This window comes from Lactuca sativa, chromosome 4 (assembly GCF_002870075.4).
Source record: "Lactuca sativa cultivar Salinas chromosome 4, Lsat_Salinas_v11, whole genome shotgun sequence".
In the NCBI taxonomy this organism is placed as follows: Eukaryota; Viridiplantae; Streptophyta; class Magnoliopsida; order Asterales; family Asteraceae; genus Lactuca; species Lactuca sativa.
In genome coordinates this window covers 65,846,496-65,868,331 of record NC_056626.2, presented here as the reverse complement: position 1 = coordinate 65,868,331, position 21,836 = coordinate 65,846,496, and the positions used below count along the sequence as shown (strand labels likewise).

At 33.5% G+C, this 21,836-nt stretch overlaps 2 protein-coding genes and 1 long non-coding RNA gene across 3 annotated transcripts; 1 reads left to right on the top strand and 2 right to left on the bottom strand.

Moving 5' to 3' along the window:
* Nucleotides 1-6,090: 6,090 nt before the first annotated feature.
* LOC111883633 (uncharacterized) lies at nucleotides 6,091-9,012 on the bottom strand. Its single transcript, XM_052770889.1, has 6 exons — nucleotides 9,004-9,012; nucleotides 8,816-8,828; nucleotides 8,694-8,706; nucleotides 7,518-8,622; nucleotides 7,112-7,412; nucleotides 6,091-7,019 (listed from the first exon to the last, which is right to left on the bottom strand). The coding sequence occupies exons 1-6, from the start codon at nucleotides 9,010-9,012 to the stop codon at nucleotides 6,091-6,093; spliced, it is 2,370 nt and encodes a 789-aa protein (XP_052626849.1).
* A 3,308-nt stretch (nucleotides 9,013-12,320) lies between these two features.
* Nucleotides 12,321-13,498, bottom strand: LOC128133839 (uncharacterized). Its single transcript, XR_008232125.1, has 3 exons — nucleotides 13,014-13,498; nucleotides 12,494-12,872; nucleotides 12,321-12,384 (listed from the first exon to the last, which is right to left on the bottom strand). It is a non-coding gene; the product is annotated as an uncharacterized LOC128133839 (long non-coding RNA).
* Nucleotides 13,499-18,144: 4,646 nt separating this feature from the next.
* LOC111883632 (uncharacterized) lies at nucleotides 18,145-19,988 on the top strand. The gene is made up of 7 exons (XM_023879953.1): nucleotides 18,145-18,297; nucleotides 18,387-18,657; nucleotides 18,780-18,885; nucleotides 18,968-19,052; nucleotides 19,168-19,252; nucleotides 19,340-19,487; nucleotides 19,718-19,988. Exons 1-7 carry the CDS (start codon nucleotides 18,145-18,147, stop codon nucleotides 19,986-19,988), a joined length of 1,119 nt encoding a protein of 372 aa, XP_023735721.1.
* The last annotated feature ends 1,848 nt before the right edge of the window (nucleotides 19,989-21,836 follow it).

Below are 21,836 nucleotides of genomic sequence, written 5' to 3'. Positions count from 1 at the left end.
GACATTCCCGTGTGGAAATGGGAGGACATCACCATGGATTTTATCACCAAGCTTCCCATGACTGCACGTGGGGTAGATTCAATTTGGGTAATAGTGGATCGGTTGACGAAGAGTGCTCATTTCATACTGATCCAGGAGAGCATATCGACAGAAAAGTTAGCCGATATCTATGTGCGGGAGGTAGTGGCATGCCATGGAGTGCCGGTATCGATGGTGTCAGACCGAGACGTCCGTTTTACATCCAGATTCTGGAAGCGGTTTCACGACGAGATAGGTACTCGTCTCTATTTCAGCACCGCTTTCCACCCTCAGACGGACGGGCAGAGCGAGAGGACGATTCAGACTCTCGAGGACATGCTCCGGGCATGTGTCCTAGACTTCGGTGGCAGTTGGGATACGTATCTTCCGTTAGCGGAATTTTCGTATAACAATAGTTATCATGCGAGCATTGATCGACCTCCCTTTGAGATGCTTTATGGGAGGAAGTGTAGGACCCCGATTTGTTGGGGCGAGGTCGGTCAGCGGGTCATTGGGAGCACAGAGGTGGTGCTCAAGACGACCGAGTTGATTCAGCAGGTTCGTAGTAGACTGTAGACTGCGCAGAGTCGGCAGAAGAGCTACGCCGACAGGAGGCGTTCAGACTTGGAGTTTCGGGTGGGCGACATGGTCCTCCTGAAGGTCTCACCTTGGAAGGGTGTCATCAGGTTTCAGAAGAGGGGCAAGCTGGGCCCCAGGTTCATTGGTCCTTTCAGGGTTTTGGCCCGAGTGGGTTAGGTTGCTTATCGGTTGGATCTTCCAGCAGAGCTTAGCCAGATCCACAACACTTTCCATGTGTCTCTGTTGAGGAAATGTTTGGTGGATGAGTCAGCAGTTGTTCCCTTAGAAGATATTCAGGTTGATAGCATCCTGAATTATATTGAGAGGCCGGTCGCGATTCTGGACCGGAAGACAAAGACCTTGAGGAACAAGGTAATTCAGTTAGTGAAGGTGCAGTGGCAGCACCGGAAGGGGTCTGAGTGGACGTGGGAGGCTGAGGAGGAGATGAGAGAGCACTACCCGGAGTTATTTGCAGATTCAGCCATAGCAGACTTCGAGGACGAAGTCTGAGTCAAGTGGGGGAGAATTGTAACGACCCGTCTCTAGTATGTTGCTTCCATGATATTTATTTAGAAGTTTTCTAGAGGGACTCGGCGAGTCTATAGCCCGACTCGTCGAGTAGGGACGGGATTTCGAACACGTGTAAGTCGGCGACTCGGCGAGTCCATATTCGGGACTCGGCGAGTCTGCCTGCCAGGAAGAAACCCTAAATCCCCGGGTTGCTCACTATTTAAGCAGTGTTTGTGCCCCAAACTCGCCTCCCTCACCCTCAGAGAGCCTGTGAGAAACCCTAAACCATCCCTTGATTTATTAAAGTGTTTTCGTGTGAATTCTTGAAGACTTGAAGAAGAAAAAGAAGAAAGGTCCAAAGAGAAGAGGTGTAGAGCAAAGATCCAAGGTCAAAATCAAAGTTCATTGAGGTATTTCTCGGATTCCTTCTGTTTTATGCTTTAAACCTCCATTAGAACACTTCTAGGGCTAGTTTGATGTATTTTCCAAACCTTGTAGTTGTATGGATGCCTTAATAGGTCGAGATATCCCTAGATCTGTTCATTTAGGAGTTGTAGAGCCCGAATCTATTGCCTTTTTGAAGATGTTTTGCATGAGAACCCTAGATCTAGCCTTTATTATGCTTTTTGAGCCTTATAATCTTCATGGATGCTTATGGGCACGTAAAGATAGAATCTTTACGTGCTAATCGAGCTAAGGGAGCCCATATCTATAAGTTTTATATGCTGGATTCAAGAAGAATCGAGTTTAGAGTAGCTGCATGCAAGCGACTCGGCGAGTCGGAAGAACGACTCGGCGAGTCGAGTCGCGAGTCCCCGATTTTCCCCTTTTTGAGTGATGCCGAGTGGGGACCAGTGAGTAGTAGAGTGGACTCAGTGAGTTGGAGGCCAGACTCAGTAATGGAGGGACTCGACGAGTTGTTCATACAAATCGGCGAGTCCAAGACAATCTTCTTAGCTCAAGAACAACTCGTCGAGTTGTTCATACGACTCGGCGAGTCGGATGCAGATTGCCTGAGTTTTAGAATCGAAAGGGAACTCGTCGAGTTGATGCCATACTCGACGAGTAGTCACGAGTAGGGTTGAGAAGTGAGAATAGAGACTCGGCGAGTTGGCGGCCCAACTCGGCGAGTCAGGTCAACTGTAGGTTGACTTTGACCGGGAGAGTTGACTTTGACCAGGGGTAAAAGAGTCATTTTACCCCAATGTAGTGATTAGTATTTGATTGAGTGTGTTTATGGAATTATAGCCGGGGAGATACCGGAGCAGCAGCAGATAGCTTCCAGAGCCATACACACAGCAGCCAGTTCACGAGGTGAGTTTCCTTCCAGTAGGAACGGGTCTACGGCCACAATGCCGGCCCGTTTAGTTAGCAGTAGTTCCGGACTTCAGTCAGATGCAGTAGTTAGAGTGCTTGATGTCTTTGTGATTCAAGCATGTTTTGTGTTATGTGTTCCGGACTTCGGTCCGATGCAGTATTGTGTTAGCAAATACGTGTTTATGTTATGCTATGTTCAGACAGTTCCGGACTACGGTCCGATGCAGTTAGTTCCGGACTCCGGTCCGATACAAGGGACAAGGTCCCAGTCGGTTCCGGACTTCGTTCCGATGCAACTAGTTCCAGACTTCGGTCCGATGCAGTCAGTTCCGGACTTCAGTCCGATGCAGTCAGTCCCGGATTTCAGTCCGATGCAGTGGGCAAGGCCCAGTATGTGCTTTATTTGTTATTGTGTGGTATGTGGTTGTTTGGGGGAGCTCACTAAGCTTCGTTCTTATGGTTTCAGTTTTTGGTTTCAGGTACTTCCGCAAGTAAAGGGAAGAGCTCGGGATGATGGCATCGCACATACCACAGTTTCAGTTTTGTCCTGGGAGTTGATTCAGTTTCTTAGATATGTTTTGATACAGTTGTGACACAGTTTTTCTCACAGTATTTTAGTATGGTTTGAGATACGCAGCGTATGGTTTTGTTATGTGATACTCAGTTTTATGATTTTTGGTTATATTAAAAATGAAATTTTCGGGTCGTATTTTTGGGATGTTTCAACCTCATCATATGAACATAAACCAATGGCTATGCTGTTTGTTTTATACATCCGACGAACACTAATTTTTGTCTTTTAAACCATATATTTTTCATAAAATGAAGAAGAATATTATTATTTGCTATTTTTCCCGAGTCATTATAGATTCAACGAAAATTAATATGAGGAGATGGAAGATCATAGCCTTGCAAAATATGGAGTTGCATGTTCCTATGAATCGGGAGGGCACAAGTAACAATGCACCTATGTTCCCACCCAGGTTCACTCCGGATGGGACTCCTTAAGAACTTAATCTAGTTGGTGTTGATTCCAAGGTCAATTCGATAGTAGATGGTTCTATACTATGATCTAATGCAAGTTCATGTTGGGTTTTAAACATTTTTCATAACTATATTATTAAAAGGGATCAATACTATGATCTAATGCAAGTTCGTTTTGGGTTTTTATTTAAAAACCAGGTTCTAAATAAACTAAAAATGGAAACAAAAGCTTTAAAATTGTGAATAAACTTAAAACTATTTTAACCCACCAAGGATCATTTTGCAAAACATAGAAGGATTAATACAACTATAGGAAGAAAAGAGATACAACATTTAAAGACTTTGATCCTCTTAGGTGGTTGGATGTTGATGAAGAATGTAGATGTAAAACTCCATCTTAGTTAGAAACACCAACAATACTTCAACTTGACATAGATGCTAGTCCTTCTTTATATATATATATATATATATATATATATATATATATATATATATATATATATTTATATATATATATATATATATATATATATATATATATATATATATATATATATATATATTAGTTGATCATAAGCCTTAAAGACATATATCAAATAAGTCTTAAGGAGAAGCAATTAATAAGCACTCAATCTACACAAATCATTGCAAGAAGGAGGAGAGGGAAAGAGCTCCTAGAGCTCTCGGATTTGGAGAGAAAAAGAAGAGAGAAATAATAGGAAAAACTAGCTAGTTTTGGTTCTTTTTCTTATTTAAATACTTCGACATATGTCCTAAAGCACCATACTTCAAGTAGTCAAATCATGGCCTTTTATGACAAATATATGATGTAACAAGCAAGACCTAAAGCAAGCCTTAACCTCTTAAAGAGGTCTATGTCTTTGTGCAAGAAGTCAAGGATCAAGAGTCTCTTTCACTCAAGCTTCTAACTAATTAACTAGTTACATGTGCTAAAGTGCCCAAATAAATTTAGATGACACACACACACACACATATATATATATATATATATATATATATATATATATATATATATATATATATATATATATATATATTCATACCTTATGAATATAATTAGATAATTTTCTCTCTTATTATTTTTTCTAGAAAAAATAATTCCATTTATGTTGCTAAAATATGAATTTCAAAAAATTATAATTTTCCCATTAAATACAATAAATATAAATATTTATCAATGATAAAAGTCTTATAAATAATATATTAACATCAAGCTGAAGTTAGTCCGACCCTTTAGGATCATATATTATCTAGTGATTTCATCATATAATGTTTACTGAGCATAACGATCTTTCAGTTTGATATTCTATATCGAATAAAAACAATTCAGCACTAGTGAACATGCTTCTGTTTTACATGATTCTTATATATCAACTGTGATGTGGCATTCTGTATTATGTCATTTTAACTTTAGGAAAATATGTGATAGATCAAGAGTTAGATTAATTTCATGGTCTGAATACTGAAAAATACAAGATATGTATGCTTACTAAATTACAAGATGTGTATGCTTACTAAATTACTAGATAACCTTTTCCTAAAGTTAATTGAAACTTGGCTATTTTGTATCTTGTTCATGATCATTTATGTAGTTTTCATTTGAATCGTTAGAAAATAAGAAATATGTCTAACTTTTTAGGGTATTAATCTCGTTTTTGTATGTTTATTTATTATTTTCTAAAGAGGAAGATTTTGATAGATTTTAAATTTTGAAAAGTAAAGGTTAGTTACAATAATGTTTAGAGTAAATTAATTAAATTGTCCCTATGATTTAGTCAAAATTATATGTTTCATCCTTAACTTATTTTTTACACTCGGACCATCCTTCAGTTTGTTTTTTCTTGCGGTTTTAATCCTTAGCCGCTTAGAATGGCCTTTTTTCCCTTATAGGATTTGTTAATTGCTTAAGTTATTTGTTATTATATTAATTATAGTAAATTAATTAAATCTAAAATAAATAAAAATGGAATCCTAAACATCATTGCCGCCCCTCCCACCCATATATTTTTGGAACCATATCGCCAAGAAGAAAACACACAAAGCAAGTTGTTGAAAAATCTTCGGAGTCTGGTGCAGGTCCAAGGCTATTGTCTCCACTAAACCATGTCTCAGATTTCAAAGCAAGGCAAAGGGATAGTCTCCAGAAAATTCTCCTTCTTATCTTCAACGACAATAGCCTTCAATGGCTTCCGTAAGGCAACTTCTTTTGCTCTAGAGCCTTAACCCTGGTTTGAGTCGCTCACCACTAGAATCACATATCTCCATTTCAGTTAACAATCACCGATTGTGCGTCTTCGCCCCTATTTTCCGAGCTTTATTTCAGTGACAACCTCATCACTGCCATCTTCTTGGCTCTTAACCATCTCGATTTTGTACTTTCTCACAACATCCTCAAACAAAATGAGTAGGTTTAGGTGTCATGAATAGATATAAACTAGATTTCAAATTTAGTTTCCTGAAACAAGGATTTCAAGATTTTAGATTTTGGGTGGGTTTGTTCCAGGGGCGGACGTAGGAATTAGTAGTAGGGGTTGCACAAAAAAAATTTTCTGGTTAAACATAATATAGAATGTTAAAAGAAATCCGGTCAAACATAATATAAACCATGTAATACAATTTTTTTTTCTGATTAAACATTATATAACAACTATCTATTATAATTTAAATTTGTCCTCTTCGTGCAGACATCTTTTGAAACCGCTCCATTACTTTTTCATCCTCAACTTTCATAAGTGCTTCCGTCTCGACATTACAAAGCAATGAGTCGTTCAAAAATTCATCGCCAATTTTGTTACGCAAGTCTGTCTTCAGGAGCTTCAACTTTGAAAAACATCTTTCTACACTTGCGGTCGCTACGGGTAATATTAAAGCCAACTTTAAAAGCTTATAAACCAAAGGATAAGACCGATGCTTCCCTGTACTAACCATCAAACGAGAAAGGTCGGAAATTCCTTTCAAACTAGTGAAACGCTCATCTTTGATGCAAGAGTGATAAAATATCTCAAGTTGCCCTTCGAGGTCTATCATATCTGAATCATCAAAGTCATACTTGTATAACTTACCCAACTTCAATAGCTTTGATTTGTCAAATTGTGCAAATGAATCACAAGGGCTCAAAGCACCCATGTATTCTAGTAATTGGGTGCTTGTTTCACTAAATCGATCCCGATATTCTGTAAGTTGCATATCTACCACTGTGTTGAAGATTTCAACCTCAAAATGAAATCTATTAGTCTTTGTAGTCCTACGGTTTCTCGCACCAATATACAACTCTTCCATATCTAAAGTTTCAATTTCGTGTGTTTGACAAAAAGAGGATACTTTTGGCAAAATGCTAGCAAACCCTATGTTTCTAAAAGACTGCAATGCCTCCATTGTCCCTCTAACCATCGAAGTCGCTTCCAAAATGTCTAGATCTTTTCTTTGAAGTTGCTTTGACAATGTACCCGTGAGGTGTAAAATGTCATACATCATATGTAAGTAAAACACGAACTCATATGATTTAAAATATGCTAAGATTCCAGATGCTTGTTGACGGTTTGCCAATGACCCTCCCTCCTCTTTCACAAAATCTAAAACTACAAGAACATCTGCAAACAACTTCATCAAACTTGTGAGTGTGTTGAAATGTGAACCCCATCTTGTCTCTCCCGCTCGAACAAGTGTAGTCTCTTGATTTAACCCTCTTCCTGTTTCAAGATCACCACTACACAAGCCTTTTTGCACCCTTTCTCTTGCTTGTTCTCATAGTAAGTCTTTTCTTTTACACGAGGCACAAACAACATTAACCACCAACGAAATTTACTCAAAAAAAAGTTACTAACACCATCATGCTTCTTTGCTACAGCCACAACTACTAGTTGAAGTTGGTGTGCAAAGCAATGTACATAAAAAGCCGTGTCATTCTCTTGTAATATCAAAGCTTTCAAACCATTGAATTCCCCTCGCATATTGCTAGCCCCATCGTAACCTTGTCCTCTTATCTATTAAAATTTAAAACAATTAATATATATATATATATATATATATATATATATATATATATATATAATTAAATTGAAATAAAAAAAAAGTAAAGAATAAATTACCTGACTAAAACTCAACTTATTACTTGTAAGTACTTCATTTATGGCGTTTTTGAGGGTCAAAGAAGATGTATCCTTCACGTGCACTATTCCTATGAATCTTTCTTTCACAAAGCCAAGACTATCGACATAACGCAAAACAATAGCCATTTGTTCCTTTTTTGAAACATCACTAGATTCATCAACTAGTAAAGCAAAAACATCTTGACCAATCTCTTCACGAATACTCAAAAGTACTTCTTGTGCAAAACATTGCACAAGTTCTTTTTGAATTTTAGGGGAAATTAGTTGATTGTTTTTAGGAGCATTTTCTAAAGTATTGTTGAAAATCTCTTCACTAGTCTCTCGAATGGCTTTTAACACTTCAATGTAAAGCCCTCTATTTTCCGAGTTAACCGACTCGTCATGACCACGAAACGGTAAACCGGTTTTTAATAAAAGTCTAACAACAATAATAGAAACACGTAATCGAGCTTTATATTTATTGTCATCCGCTTCGGTTTGCTTCCTCAAGACTACATTAATTGCTTGTTTTTCCCTCATTAAAAGCTCACACTTTTCTCTTGCTTTGTTGTGAAAACTATCAACACCACCCACATGAGTCCGAAATACATCTTTTTTATTCCAAGTATCAAAACCTTGGGAAACAAATGCATCTCTCCCTCCTTTTTGTCCCATGAGGTCCCCACACAAATAACAATATAAACAATATGCACAATTGTTTTTCACACTATATTCCAACCAATCAAAGTCATTAAACCATGAAGGAACGAATCTTCTAAATCTATCACCTATTTTTTTAGGAAACTTATGTGCCCTTACTTGACACGGTCCTTGAAGCAAATATGCTCTTCTTACATCATCTCTTATATTTGAATTGTAACTTGTAATCAATGGCCTATCCGCCGGGTCCTTTGGAAGATCTTTCAAGTCAATAGGTTGGTTAGAACATGGTGTTTGTGGAGTTGGATTAGAAACAGAAGGGATTGAATGATTGGTGATTGGTGTTTGTGGAGTTGCATTAGGATTAGAAACGGAAGGAATTGATTTATTGGTGATTGGTATTTGGGAACATTCTTCATCACTTTCATTAGGATTAGGTCTTTGTCTTTTGGTAAAAAAAACCACTTAGTTTAACCTACAAAAATATAACAATTACACCTAATCAAACAATAAAACAAGTTGCTTTCACCTAATCAAACAAAAATTCAATAAAAACTTAACAATTACACCTAATCAAACAATGACTTCAATAAAACAAGTTGCTTTCACCTAATCAAACAATCAATTCAATAAAAAACATATGAATTTCACCTAATCAAACAATCAATTCAATAAAAAAAACATAGCAATATATGAATATAACCTAATCAAACAATATAACTTCAACAAAACAAATCAATTTCACCCAAGTCAATCAATAACTTTAAAAAACATATCAATTTCAAATATCTAAATGAATTGGTAAATGGTAATTGGTAAAACTTACTTGCTTCATTGTAGAAATTGAAAGAAGACAGTTTGTTGAAAACTGCTTCAAGAAATCAATCAAGATTCAAGGCAAACAACAAAATCGATTTTGGGCAATTGGGCTGTGACTCACGATCAAGAAGATAGAATTGGCCAATTGGGCTGTGAGCCTGTGAATCGATAGAATATAGAAGTCATCCAGGGGTGATCGACATTAGGCAATCGATTGAATTTTGGAGCCTTGGAGGCAAGCCGCAAGCGCCAAGAAGTTGAGTCGACGTCTGGACAATCGGTTGTTGCTGTGTAATCGTTTTTTTTTTTTTGCTTGTACCGATCATCAATTAGAAACTCAAATAATTAGGATGGGCTATCTTTTTTACAAGCAATTAGCCCAATTGCTAATTTAACCACTTAAGTTTTTTTTTTTTTTTTTTTTTTTTTTTTTTTTTTTTTTTTTTTTTGGCTTTGAGCAATTGGACTATTAGACAATAATCGATTAAAACATTGGATTGTGGGCTCGTTATTATTTTTTTTCGTTTGGTAATTCCCGATAGAGTGACAATTTTTTTTATGTAGTTGCACAATTTTTTTAGTAGTTGCACGATTTTTTTACGTAGTGGCACAATAGGTAAAAATTAAAAAAAAATAAAATTTTTTCTACTACGTGCGCGGAAGCTAGGTGTTGCCGGTGCCACACCGGGCACCTAGCTAGGACCGCCCCTGGTTTGTTCATGACATCGATTTTAAGATGAAATGTATGGGTGAGAAAGAAACCGAAAAACCAACAAAAACAAAACTAAAAAGCCAAAACCATAATAGAAACCAACGGGTTGGGTTTGATTTTAAAAAAAAAATGAAATATTGGGTTGGTTTCGGTTTTATAAAAAGCGAAAACTGAAAAAAAAATCAACCCAAACCAAAATTTTGTGAAATATATATATATTCTGCGAACTATAAATGTATATATACGTGTTCGATGGATTTAATATGCAAGAGGAACCATGGTGTAGTGTTTACGGCACTGTTTTGCCTTCTTGAGGTCCCATGATCGAAACCCACTCGCCTCATTACGTATGTTATATTTTCGTTGTGCTTTATGCCTATGATATGTATTATATATCAATATTTTGCAATTTAGACAGAACTAGGAAAGAATCCCCGCTTTGCGGGGTTGGAATCCAAACACAATCAGTGAATGCAAAACTTACAATGAGAAATAAATGTAAAAAAGCATGTAATCAACAATCGAGGTTTAGAGCAGTCCAAACATCTACAAACATGGAAAATTACTGAAAAGTTCTTATAAAATCAAATATTTGGCCAACAAAGATGGAATGGAAATTGATATCTTCATATTTTACTTCAAAAAAATACGTTAAAATATGTCAAAGACCACTGAAATCCATTTCACTCTTCTTTCTGAATCATTTCACACATTTATCAACCTCTTTCAATTGAGGAGCAATAGAAATAGAACCATCATGAAATGTTAGTATATTACAAATAAAAAAGGTATATACACAAAGTCTACACATGAGACATAAAATACCTCTTTTCCTCCATAAGATACAAATCAAAATACAAATCAAACCATGGTGTCATACATCAACTCCCAACCAAATCTCTAAGGTCACTCTAAAGTACCTATGGAAGCAAAGAAGAAACGTAAAATAGTCTTAAGCAAAAAATAAAATGAAAAGTCGAAAGGTTAATGTACTGATAAATACTGGAACAAATCTACAACCATCACTGAGTTGTCATTTATAGAGCCAAATGGGTTCAAAGCAGTTGAATTCTTATGGGTAAAACTCATTCTTTTGGTATACTTGGAAAGTGGAATGACTAAACATTAGATTCCTTCCAACAAATTCTCATTATAAAGATAGATAGCAGAATAATTGAGCAAAAAATGACAAATTTACCCTTTATAAAAGTAAAGATCACTTCTACATCAATTGCAAGAGAACCTAGGTAAAAAAAAATGTTATCCGCCAATAGTATAAGTGAAAATACATTGTAGTAAAGGAAATAAACCATAGCATCATATTATAATTAATTGATTTATCAAAATAAAATGAAAAGTATACCTTGACAAATAGCACAACAGCCTCATCGTATGAATTTTTTTGTTATTTTCTTCTAAGTTAGTGGTCTCATTTCTCCCCCTGAAAAAAAATGCAAACATAAATAAAGTAAAGTGGTATTTCTTTAACATAAACACCACAGTATATTAAATCACTGACCAATAATCCCAAAAAAATAGCTATTAAGATATACCATAAGGAGATTTTGTACTACAATTATCAAAAGGCTTAAACTCTCCTTATTCATTATCTGTGTTGCAATCCAACAGATGACATTCACTTTTGCCACACCCGGCTCACAGAAAACAGCGAGAATCTGTGATGAAGAAAAACAAAGCTGAGAGTTTCAAACTTTTAGTCTGAAAATGTAAACAGATAACATGTATACTGAATTGCTTGGTGGGTTTCATTTCTACTGAAGAACAACATAACCAATATTTTTTCCTTTCCATATTGGCCAAAATAATCCTTGAAACAAATAAATGTCAAATTAAAAGTAGAAACAACGAATTAGCTTAGAAACTTTCAATCTAAATCCAAATACTAACGAAACTGTTGAAATTCAGAACTGAAAAAAACCATAACCAAAACATGATGCAGTAAGGTCGGTGTGATTTACCGGTTGATCCCTCGTGAATTTGGATATATCTCTACAGTAGCAACAGGGCAACCATATACATCGAGGGTTTCCAAAGACCTTTCCCAAGTCGACAAATTTGTACAGTATCGGAATCTGGTGGCAAGTTAGGCAAACAAAGATCATCTTTTGGGGTCTAAAGAAAGGCTTATACACATCAACGAATTTCCAGCTGAAACGATTTTCCAGATCTTAGGGCAAGGGCAAAATTGGCATCAGTAGTCCTATGTATATGGTGGGGCTCAATCGGAGGAGAGATTAACATAATTTGGGGAAGTTGTACATAAATCTTTGAAGTCCTAAACCCATAGAAACAACAGCCCTCGTCAATTGTGATCAGAGTACACCCCCTGCACATAATAAGCAAGAAGCACAACTGAAAATAAACAAATTAACCAAGATTTGTATCACATCAATATTATTTTTGATGATTGATAGAATGTAAAGAATAAGAACAATGACATACATCTGTAACAAATATGCTTCAAGTATAAAAAAGAGAAAATAATTGGTCATTGTAACATGGAAATACATCAGTCTTTCACACAATAATCAACAGGTTGAAAATTTAAAATTTTATAAATAAAATAAATAAAAATATAATCTTATGACCTACACCATTAATATTTACCTGGAGTTTCTTAATACCATTATTATCCGCCAATATATCACATAAAACCTGCATATAGAAGCACATACATTATTCCGTAACTATAAACATCATAAATATGAAATATTAGATAACTGGTAAAAAACAAAATCCAAAAATTAGTTCAACCAATATCTACCTTTTCATTAAGTTGAAAAAGGAAAAGCAGGGGAAAGCATCGCTATCATGGAAGTCTACCCTTTCAATCATAGTAACATTAGTCTTCTGTGTTGCTGGTGCAAGTCGGTCTGAAACCTTCCATATATTCTAATAGCAAAAGATTTGATTTTGATGGTAGTCAAGAAGGATACGAAGGGGGAATCGATCGTCGTGACACCAGAGGACCTTGAAACAACTTGATTCACAGGATGAAGGACCGGCCTAAGAGCCGTTGTTGTAACGTCGTCCAGGACAGAACAACAACAACAAACCTAACCCTAATTGGCGGAATCAGGGATGGAAAACGGGAAGCCACCGGAGGACGACGACATATATAAAAGGAGGTGCTGCGAAGGTTTCTGGATAAGAGCCGAGGGTTATATAAGAAACAAACTGCTGTGAATTCCAATTCCAATTCCAGTGAAGATGTTTGTGAAAATGGGTTTGAATCGGGGGAGGAATCAGAAAAATTAGTAAATCTTTATAAAACGATAAATTACCTGTTGCTGCTCGATTTTAGAGAAGGGATGCGACCGCCGTTTGATTTTAGACAGTCGACTATCAAGTAGATTTCCAGCAAAACGAAGGTCGTGAAGACTGGCAGAAGGGCGTCTGGAGCTTCGACGGTTCCACGGTGGCGACCGATTCTAGAGTTGTATACATGCATAGCGGTGGATGGAGGCTTAAAGGAGGCAGAGACGATCAGTTGGGGGTATTTCAGAGAGGCGGTGTAGAAGGATCTGGAGGCCTTGACCATGATAGATTCAGAGAGAAATGAGTATTAGATTAAGCGGTGGAATAATTAGAAGAAGGTATAAGAGATAGTGAAGTTGAGTCGGTGACAGTAAGCACATTTCTATCGGCAGTAGGCGGTGAGCAGATGACATCGGGCAAAGAGGAAGAGACAGATAAAAAATATAATTATCAAAAAGCAAAATAGAAAAAGAAAAATACAGCCAATGACAATAAAGTACTGTTCATGTGGCACTTGTAAATTAGTATGTATACATAATTAGCATCACATCTAGTTGGTTAAGGCGCTTCACTCTTATTACTCGACCTCACTACCACCCAAGTTCGGGTCTTGCCTTTAACATTTATATTTAATTTTTTTTGGCAGCGTAACCCATATCAGTAGGAATTCTTTCTTTAAAGTTGGAAGTTGTCCCACATTGGTATTCGTATGAAACTTGAGCACACTTAGGTGTTGTTTGTTTTTTCGAAGCGAAAATTCATAAAGTCTATGGACTACCTCTGCAACCCTCTAAAGCAAAAGAAATGGACCAAATAGTTGCAGCCTGTAATAAGAAGCATGTTTGTTTTTTAACATCTGCAGACTGTTTTAGTAAACTGAAATTTAAATAAACTAATTTTATAAACTAAAAACTATTCTCAACAATGAAATCTTAATAATTCTAGTCCTAAAACATTAAAGAATACTAAAAAAACATGTAAAGAACAAAAATATAATTTTGAAAAAAAATCTAGAAAAATATAAAAGAAGCTATCAGTTTTATTCTAGAAAAAAAAACTAATTTTAAAAAACATAAAAAAAAGATAATAATAAAAAAACTTTAGAAAATATTGTAAACAATGTCTACAAATATCGTAAAAAAATTACACATGTTAAAAAAGATGCAATCGAAATTGAAAATATTATTAACAGAAATGGTAAAAAAATTAAAAAAAAAATCAATTTCTTTTATTAAATCAAGTTATAAAAAATTTATGGAAACTATAAAAAGAAATTATATCAAATCGGTAAATCAGAGTTTAAAAAAAATCACAGTTTAACAAAAAATAAGTTATACCAAATTTCTAAAAAAATCACTTGGAAAAAACGAAAGTTGAAGATGTTTGAAGAGGTTAGACAAGTGTTGCGCCGCATAGAATACAAGCAGAGATTTTGTAATCTGAAGTCTTTCAAAAAACAAACTGCTGCGAGAAGGCAACTGTTGCATGTGTGTTGTGTCGCACAACAATAAGTGGTCTGAAAATGTTTTTTTTTTAAAAAAAAAACAAGCAACACCTTAATCTCTTATATAAAGAAACCCCAATTTCTCAGTTCTCAAAGTTAGGCTTAGAATGGGTTTGAGTTTAAACCCAAAACCGATCCGGTAAAACCGAAAACCCGAGAAATCGAACCCATCGGTTTTGGGTTGGGTTGGGTTATAGTTTTCTGAAAATGGATAAGTTAGTTTTGGGTTTGGTTTTAGGTCAAAACCGACCCAAACCGACACATGCTCACCCCTATGAAAATGGAAGTAGTGACATGGTTACTTGTCGATTTTCTTTTTTTAGTTTGTGTAATTAGACGTGGTTTTGAGTTACAGATTTATGCCCGATTTTTTACTGATCAATATTTGATTTCAGATTTCAGGTTAATTTTTGAGTTTAGTGAACGTTTTGATTTTGAGTTTCAGGTTAATTACTTTATTCCAAACTAGGTGTAAGACCCATGTATTACATGGGTTCATTTTAAAGAAAAAAATACGAAATTCTAAACATTTGAGAAATTTGAATTTATAAGAAAAAAAATCGAAAAATATTGAATTGTTAAAATTAAATTGTTTGTTTTTTTAATTAAACAAATAATGTAGATAAATAAACAAAGGAAACTAATAAAACTTTAAAATGAATTAATTAATGAAACTGATATGTATTTATTATTATATTTATTGCAATTATTATATTTAAATATTCTGTGGAGATTAATAAAATGAAAAAAAACCACAAAATCACATGTGGAATAAAAATTAATTGAAAATAACCACAAAATTACATGTGGCAAAATAAATGAGAATGTGACATGTGGCAAAATTATCTTTATTTATTAGGTAGGATTTAGATCTCATAATTTAGTTTTCAGTTTCAGGTTAGGATTTGAGGTGTTTATCTATAGTTCTATACGATTCCGGCTAGACATGGATGAAACACGTAATTTTAACTAAACCACGAGAATGATATCAGTAATTTACTCTAAAGTTTATCGATTAAATGTTTAAGAACAAAATACGAGTGATAATATATAAATGCCTATCATTTTTAATAAATTACAATTATACATGAGACGATGCCTCCCTATACACAACAACTAAATGGTTTTGTGGACCAGAAAATTTGAGTTAATGATCAACTAAATTCTTTGTTACTCGTGACTGAGTAAGGTTTTTTTTTAGAAACCATATTATAGTCAGATTATGTATTTAATAGAGTTCCACACACACACAAAAAAAAAAGCAAACAAACAAAACAACCCTATATGAACTTTGGTTCAAGAAAAGTCTATGTTTTTTTTATTTCAGATTTGAGTTGTTTGATAGTTCTAAAATTACAAGAATTCAAAAAAACAAAATTTTTTTTTGGGAGAGAGGAACAAATTACACGTTTATTTACTATTTAGAAAACATCAAAGCTTATATGTTTCTCTAACGTCCCAATTTTCAAAATACATTTTTTATTTTTTAAACCGACATAAACACTCATTTTCATAAAGATATATTTAAAGCAAAACCATTTGTTCATAAATTGAAATCCATAAATCAGAGTATAATGAAAATATCGTAGATCCTTTAATCATAAAATTGTTAATGTATGTGTACAATCACGCCTTTGCTTCCTCACAAACTGATAAAGTACCTGAAACACATTTAATCCACAATTATAAACACAAAGTTTAGTGAGTTTGCCAAAGTATCACATATAGTACCACACATCAAAACATATAAAGCAACAATGGGCTATCATCTACCCTATGGACTATCAACAACCATCAGTTATCAGCAACTCAAATACAACAATTTGGGTTATCGGCAACCCCGAGCTATCAGTAGCTCACATACAACAAATTGGGTTATCAACAACCCCGATCTAATCGCAGCTCATATACAACATCTCTCATCCTAATAAAAACCTCTCTAGGTTTGCCACATGTCCCTCTAATAACACATACCAATCCATGTGTCATTACCTCTTATATTCACAGAATAAAGTTCCCGCTCAAAATGTAACACCAAATTAACGGAGTGCAATCTAATCAATCTCAAATTCAAATTCAAATTCAAATTCAATTTAAATAAAATCACTATACTATAAAACGGAAATTCTTTTTGTTATCAATCTTTGATCGGCCAATCCTCTAATTCTGCTACTAATCAGCAAATCTGTTTCTTTATTAAACCTGCATTAAAATCAATCATCCATCATATCACATAAAATCAGCAATGAGTTTTTAATAAATTTATCTTTTTCCAAATATATCTGCATCATAATAGGAATTAAATCAAATCAAAATCAAACAAAATATTGAGCATTACCATTACGATTTGAATGTTTTCTTTCACTTATAAATACGAAACCTTTGAATTCGTTTCCAACATTTGCCTATTCGCATTTTGCTGATTAGCTGAATCATAAAACACTACGATTCCAGTATGGCATCCCCAAACAACAATGCTGTTATTCTTATTCTTTCACTTTTATATATATATATATATATATATATATATATATATATATATATATATATATATTCTTCTCCTTCTGTTTTTCCTTTCTGTATAAACCACAATGTCGTTATTCTTATTCTTTCACTTATATATATATATATATATATATATATATATATATATATATATATATATATATATATTCTTCTCCTTCTGTTTTTCCTTTCTCTATAAATCACAATGTCGTTATTCTTATTCTTTCACTTATATATATATATATATATATATATATATATATATATATATATATATATATATATTCTTCTCCTTCTGTTTTTCCTTTCGGTATAAACCACAATGTCGTTATTCTTATTCTTTCACTTATATATATATATATATATATATATATATATATATATATATATATATATATATATATATATATATATATATATATTCTTCTCCTGTTTTTCCTTTCTGTATAAACCATGCTATTCTATTCTATTATTGTTATTCTTATTTTGATTATATATCTATATTCTTCTTCTTCTTCTGTTACTTTGTGTAATATTTTATAGACAAAATTATCATTTTTCTCATACTTAGAAAATGGTTACTATATAAATTAAAAAGGTTTACACAGAATGAAATTTTATGTTTTAATTTTTGTTGAATACTAATAGGCATTCTATGATTTTGTTTTTGTGCAAAACCTAACAGTGCACGAGAACCTTTCTTTTTGTATTTGGTTTAGTACATTGCTATATATTGTAAAAAAGTATGGATGGTTCTAATGTTGGACGACTTTACCCTTTATATCAATAAGAAAGCTAATTTGAAGCTGTTATGGATATAAATTGTAAAGAAGTATTTCAAATCTTTTAATAAGAAAAATGTTTACAACATTATTTACTCTTATGTATATATGTTGGACAAATTTACCCTTTATGTCTTATTTGTAAATTATATCTTTTATTTTTTGTTAACTAAGGATAACCTTTATATGTTATTGTTTCTATGCGTATAATACGTATACGTGCATAGAAACCTTTTCTTTTCTAAATTTGTTTACTTTTAAAACTACTTTTGATTGATAAAAAAACAATCAAAACAAAAAATAGCCTTAACTATTACATATATTTTTCATCAAATTTATATAAATTTTATTTTTTTTTCCAGTGAAATGGGTGATCACAATGTCACTTTGATTGATGATGTGGATGCGCTGAGGGACGATTTGACACTAAAAGTTCGTGTCATAAACTTGTGGAAACATATGTCATGCTACAACAAGGATGACATTTGGGCAATTGAATTAATCTTACTTGATGAAAAGGTATCTACACTCTACATATTAATGATTTCTTACACTTAAACACGTAATTACAATTACTTCTTTGTTTATGGCATATAAATTTTTTATAGGGGAGCAAAATCCAAGCTACTGTCTACAAAAAATGTTTGTATCGATTCATAAATATGTTAAAGGATGGGTCAGCTTTTTACATCACAAATCCAAGTGTTGCATCACAAAAGCCCAGTATTTTCAAATTAACTCCTCAAGATCAAAAACTAACATTTGTCCAAGATACTGTTGTTACAAAATGTGCAGAATTTTCTGGAACTAAATTTGAATTTTCATTTATTGAGTATGAATCTATACTCTCATTTCTACATCCTCAAGATACATCTGTTGGTTAGTTATTATTTATAATTCCCGTTATAAACTAAAAATTTAATTGGTCTTAATTACACTTATCTAATTTATATTATCACTTCAAATTTTAAACAACTCTTCATTCAATTGTTTTTTTACAGATGTTATTGGTTTGGTAGTTGCTGTTAGTGAGATGATGAGAGATAATTCAGATAAGTCTAAAGATAAGTCTAAACACAGGCTAACGATTCACATCCAAGATGCAAGGTATGTTTTTTTATATGTTTATATTTGTAGTCTATATTATGTTAAAAAAATGACTTTTAATAAACAATTGTTGACTTTTTAGTGCTTTGCAACTCCGTGTAATTTTGTGGGGTGATTATGCGTACAAGATGCAGAATTACATAGATAACAATCCACCAAATCAACATGTTGTTGTTATACTTTAGTTTGCACAATTTACTGTTTGGAGAGGTATATTCTTAATTTATCAACACACTTAATCATCTTGGATTGTTATACTAATTATTATTATTTTTATTAAAGACCGTCCAAGTGTTAACACCTACTTTACATCTTCAAAGTTGTTCATCAATTCTGACATTGATGAAATTACTCTCTTCAAAAAAAGGTAACCTATTTTCATATAGGTTTTAATTATACAACATTTCATTTAAATAATTCTAATAAAGTATATTTTATATAATTTACCGTTTAGATGTGGATGATCGTCCTGATTCGTCTTCAAATACAATTTCAGTTATTGAATCTAAACAACTTTCTGAATTTGATGATTTCTTAGTTAGAACTAAGCTCAAGACTATTGCTGAGATTTTTGAACCCCTCGAGGTATTTATTTTAATTTTGTAAACTTTTATATTCATATATCTATTTTTTTTGTATTTTCATAAATATCTTTAACTGTTTCTGTTTCAATGGTTTGCAAATATCGTTTTATATATATTATAAAATATAAAATTATAAAATTATAAATATAAATACTTTTCTATATACGAATGTAATATAACAACTATATCTCTATATGTATCAAAATGAATCTTTAACATGCAAATATTAAATTTGAAATGTACATGAGGTTAACTGTTGGAAGCGATTCATCTGCTGTTCATCGAATAACGGGTTTTTCAAACTGGCTTTTGGACATAGGAGAAGGTAATCTTGGTGGTCCGAATGATGGTGAAGCAATTGTTGATATTCCAGAAGACATTCTCATTAATGATCTATGTGATCCTATTGGCTCATTAATCAATTTTGTATATCCTTCCATTCTTGAAACTTCAACATTGCGGTTTATTTTCAAGAAAGAGCAATACTTGCTCCCAAGAATGAAGTTGTCCAAGAAATAAATGATCTGTTCCTAAAACTGATTCCAGGAGAGCAAAAAGAATATTTAAGTTCAGATAGCCTCTGCTAATATGATTTTGTCCATGATCAATTTGATGCAAATTTATACTCACCTGATGTTTTAAATAGTCTTAAAATCTCAGGTATGTCAAACCATAATCTCATTTTAAAAGTCGGTGTTCCAGTTATGTTATTGAGAAACATTGATCAGAAAAATGGCTTATGCAATGGCACTAGACTACAAGTCATATCTTTGGGTAAACGAGTAATCGAGGCAGTTATCATATCTGGAAGTAATATTGGAAACCGGACTTTCATTCCAAGAATGTCTTTAACTCCTACTAAAAACAAAATCCCATTCAAATTCCAAAGAAGACAATTTCCATTGGATGTATGTTTTGCAATGACAATTAACAAGACCTAAGGTCAGTCTTTATCGAAGATTGGATTGTATTTCAAGGATCCTGTTTTTACACATGGCCAGTTGTATGTTGCTTTATCTAGAGTTCAAAGTAGAGAGAGATTAAAATTGTTAATTTTTGATAACCATGGTAGACTATCAAATAAAACATCCAATGTCGTGTATAAAGAAGTTATTAGAAATTTATAAAAACTCTATAAAACTTTATTATTTATATGAATTTATGTTTATGTTTTTTTTTTTAAATTTATATTGCATTATACAAAATGATAACTTTCTAACATATATACAAATACAAATTGTTGATTTCAAATTCAAACCATTATCATTTCATAATTCCAACCAATCATTATATCACTATGAAATTACAAACAAAACATTGCTCAATAACTAAGTTATAATTTAAATGAATTATTTTTAAATTTATTTCCCGTGGTGTCCACGGGTTATAACCTAGTATGATATAAGTAACTCAGTGAGAAAACTCAGATAAACTAAACAGTAGAAACTCAATAGCAACCTCGACAACAGAAACAACTAACATAAGCTACCTACAACCAAATCAAACTAGCATTTAGCTAAGCAATCAATCAAGGTTTAACAAAAAGTGAAACTGATCAAAAAGTCATCGGTCAACCAACATTGATCACCATACCGCGACCAAGCCCCTTGACTGTGTCGTGGTCCCGACATCATATCGTGATGAATTCCTTGCCATCGCGCTGCGACTAGACCTCTGTCGCGCCGTGTGCCCAATGATGAACCACTTAATCGATTAAGTGTGTAATCTCACATATCCACGTTTCATGCTTTCCATAAGTCCTTAATGCACTCCAATGGATCATAAAAATCATACCTATATGGACATGCATGTCGAATGCATATATCACACCATTCTAGCTCAAAAATGACCAAAATAAGATTCTAACTCCAACCATGGTGTCCAAAGATCATGAAAGAACATATCCATAAACCAAAAATCTAATGGGACAATGTGGAATGATAAAGTTGCAAACTTTGTCACACCCAACAACACAAATTTATCAAATGGACCAAAAACCAGCTTAGAATATGGATCTAGCAACTTTTAAGTATAAAGATGGAAACTTGCATCATACCCAAGGTCCATAAGTTGTAGAAGATGAGATGGAATGAGTAGAAAGCATCTCACAACATCACAAGAATCTTCATCTTCCTCAATCTTCCATTAAAGCTCCAAAGATCAAAAAAAGTAGCAAGAAATGAAGGAAGAATAACATGGACGCTAGGGTTTTAAGGTAAATGGTGCTTGGAGAAGAGGGAGGGTGATCATTTCACCTAAATCCTGGATATGTTCCTTTAAATATGAAGCAAACCCTAAAATATTAGGATTAGGCAACAACCGACACCACGTCGTGACCCTCTACACATCGCACCACAGGCTTCCTCA

Coding starts and splice junctions, on each gene's coding strand:
- LOC111883633 (XM_052770889.1), bottom strand. Junction 7,413..7,517: donor ATAAGTTGAGTTTTAGTCAG/GTAATTTATTCT, acceptor AAATTTTAATAG/ATAAGAGGACAAGGTTACGA. Junction 7,020..7,111: donor GATCTTGAAACAGGAAGAGG/GTTAAATCAAGA, acceptor AGTTGTTTGCAG/ATGTTCTTGTAGTTTTAGAT.
- LOC111883632 (XM_023879953.1), top strand. CDS start 18,145: ATGGGTGATCACAATGTCACTTTGATTGATGATGTGGATGCGCTGAGG. Junction 19,253..19,339: donor ATTACTCTCTTCAAAAAAAG/GTAACCTATTTT, acceptor TTTACCGTTTAG/ATGTGGATGATCGTCCTGAT. Junction 19,488..19,717: donor GAGGTATTTATTTTAATTTT/GTAAACTTTTAT, acceptor AATGTACATGAG/GTTAACTGTTGGAAGCGATT.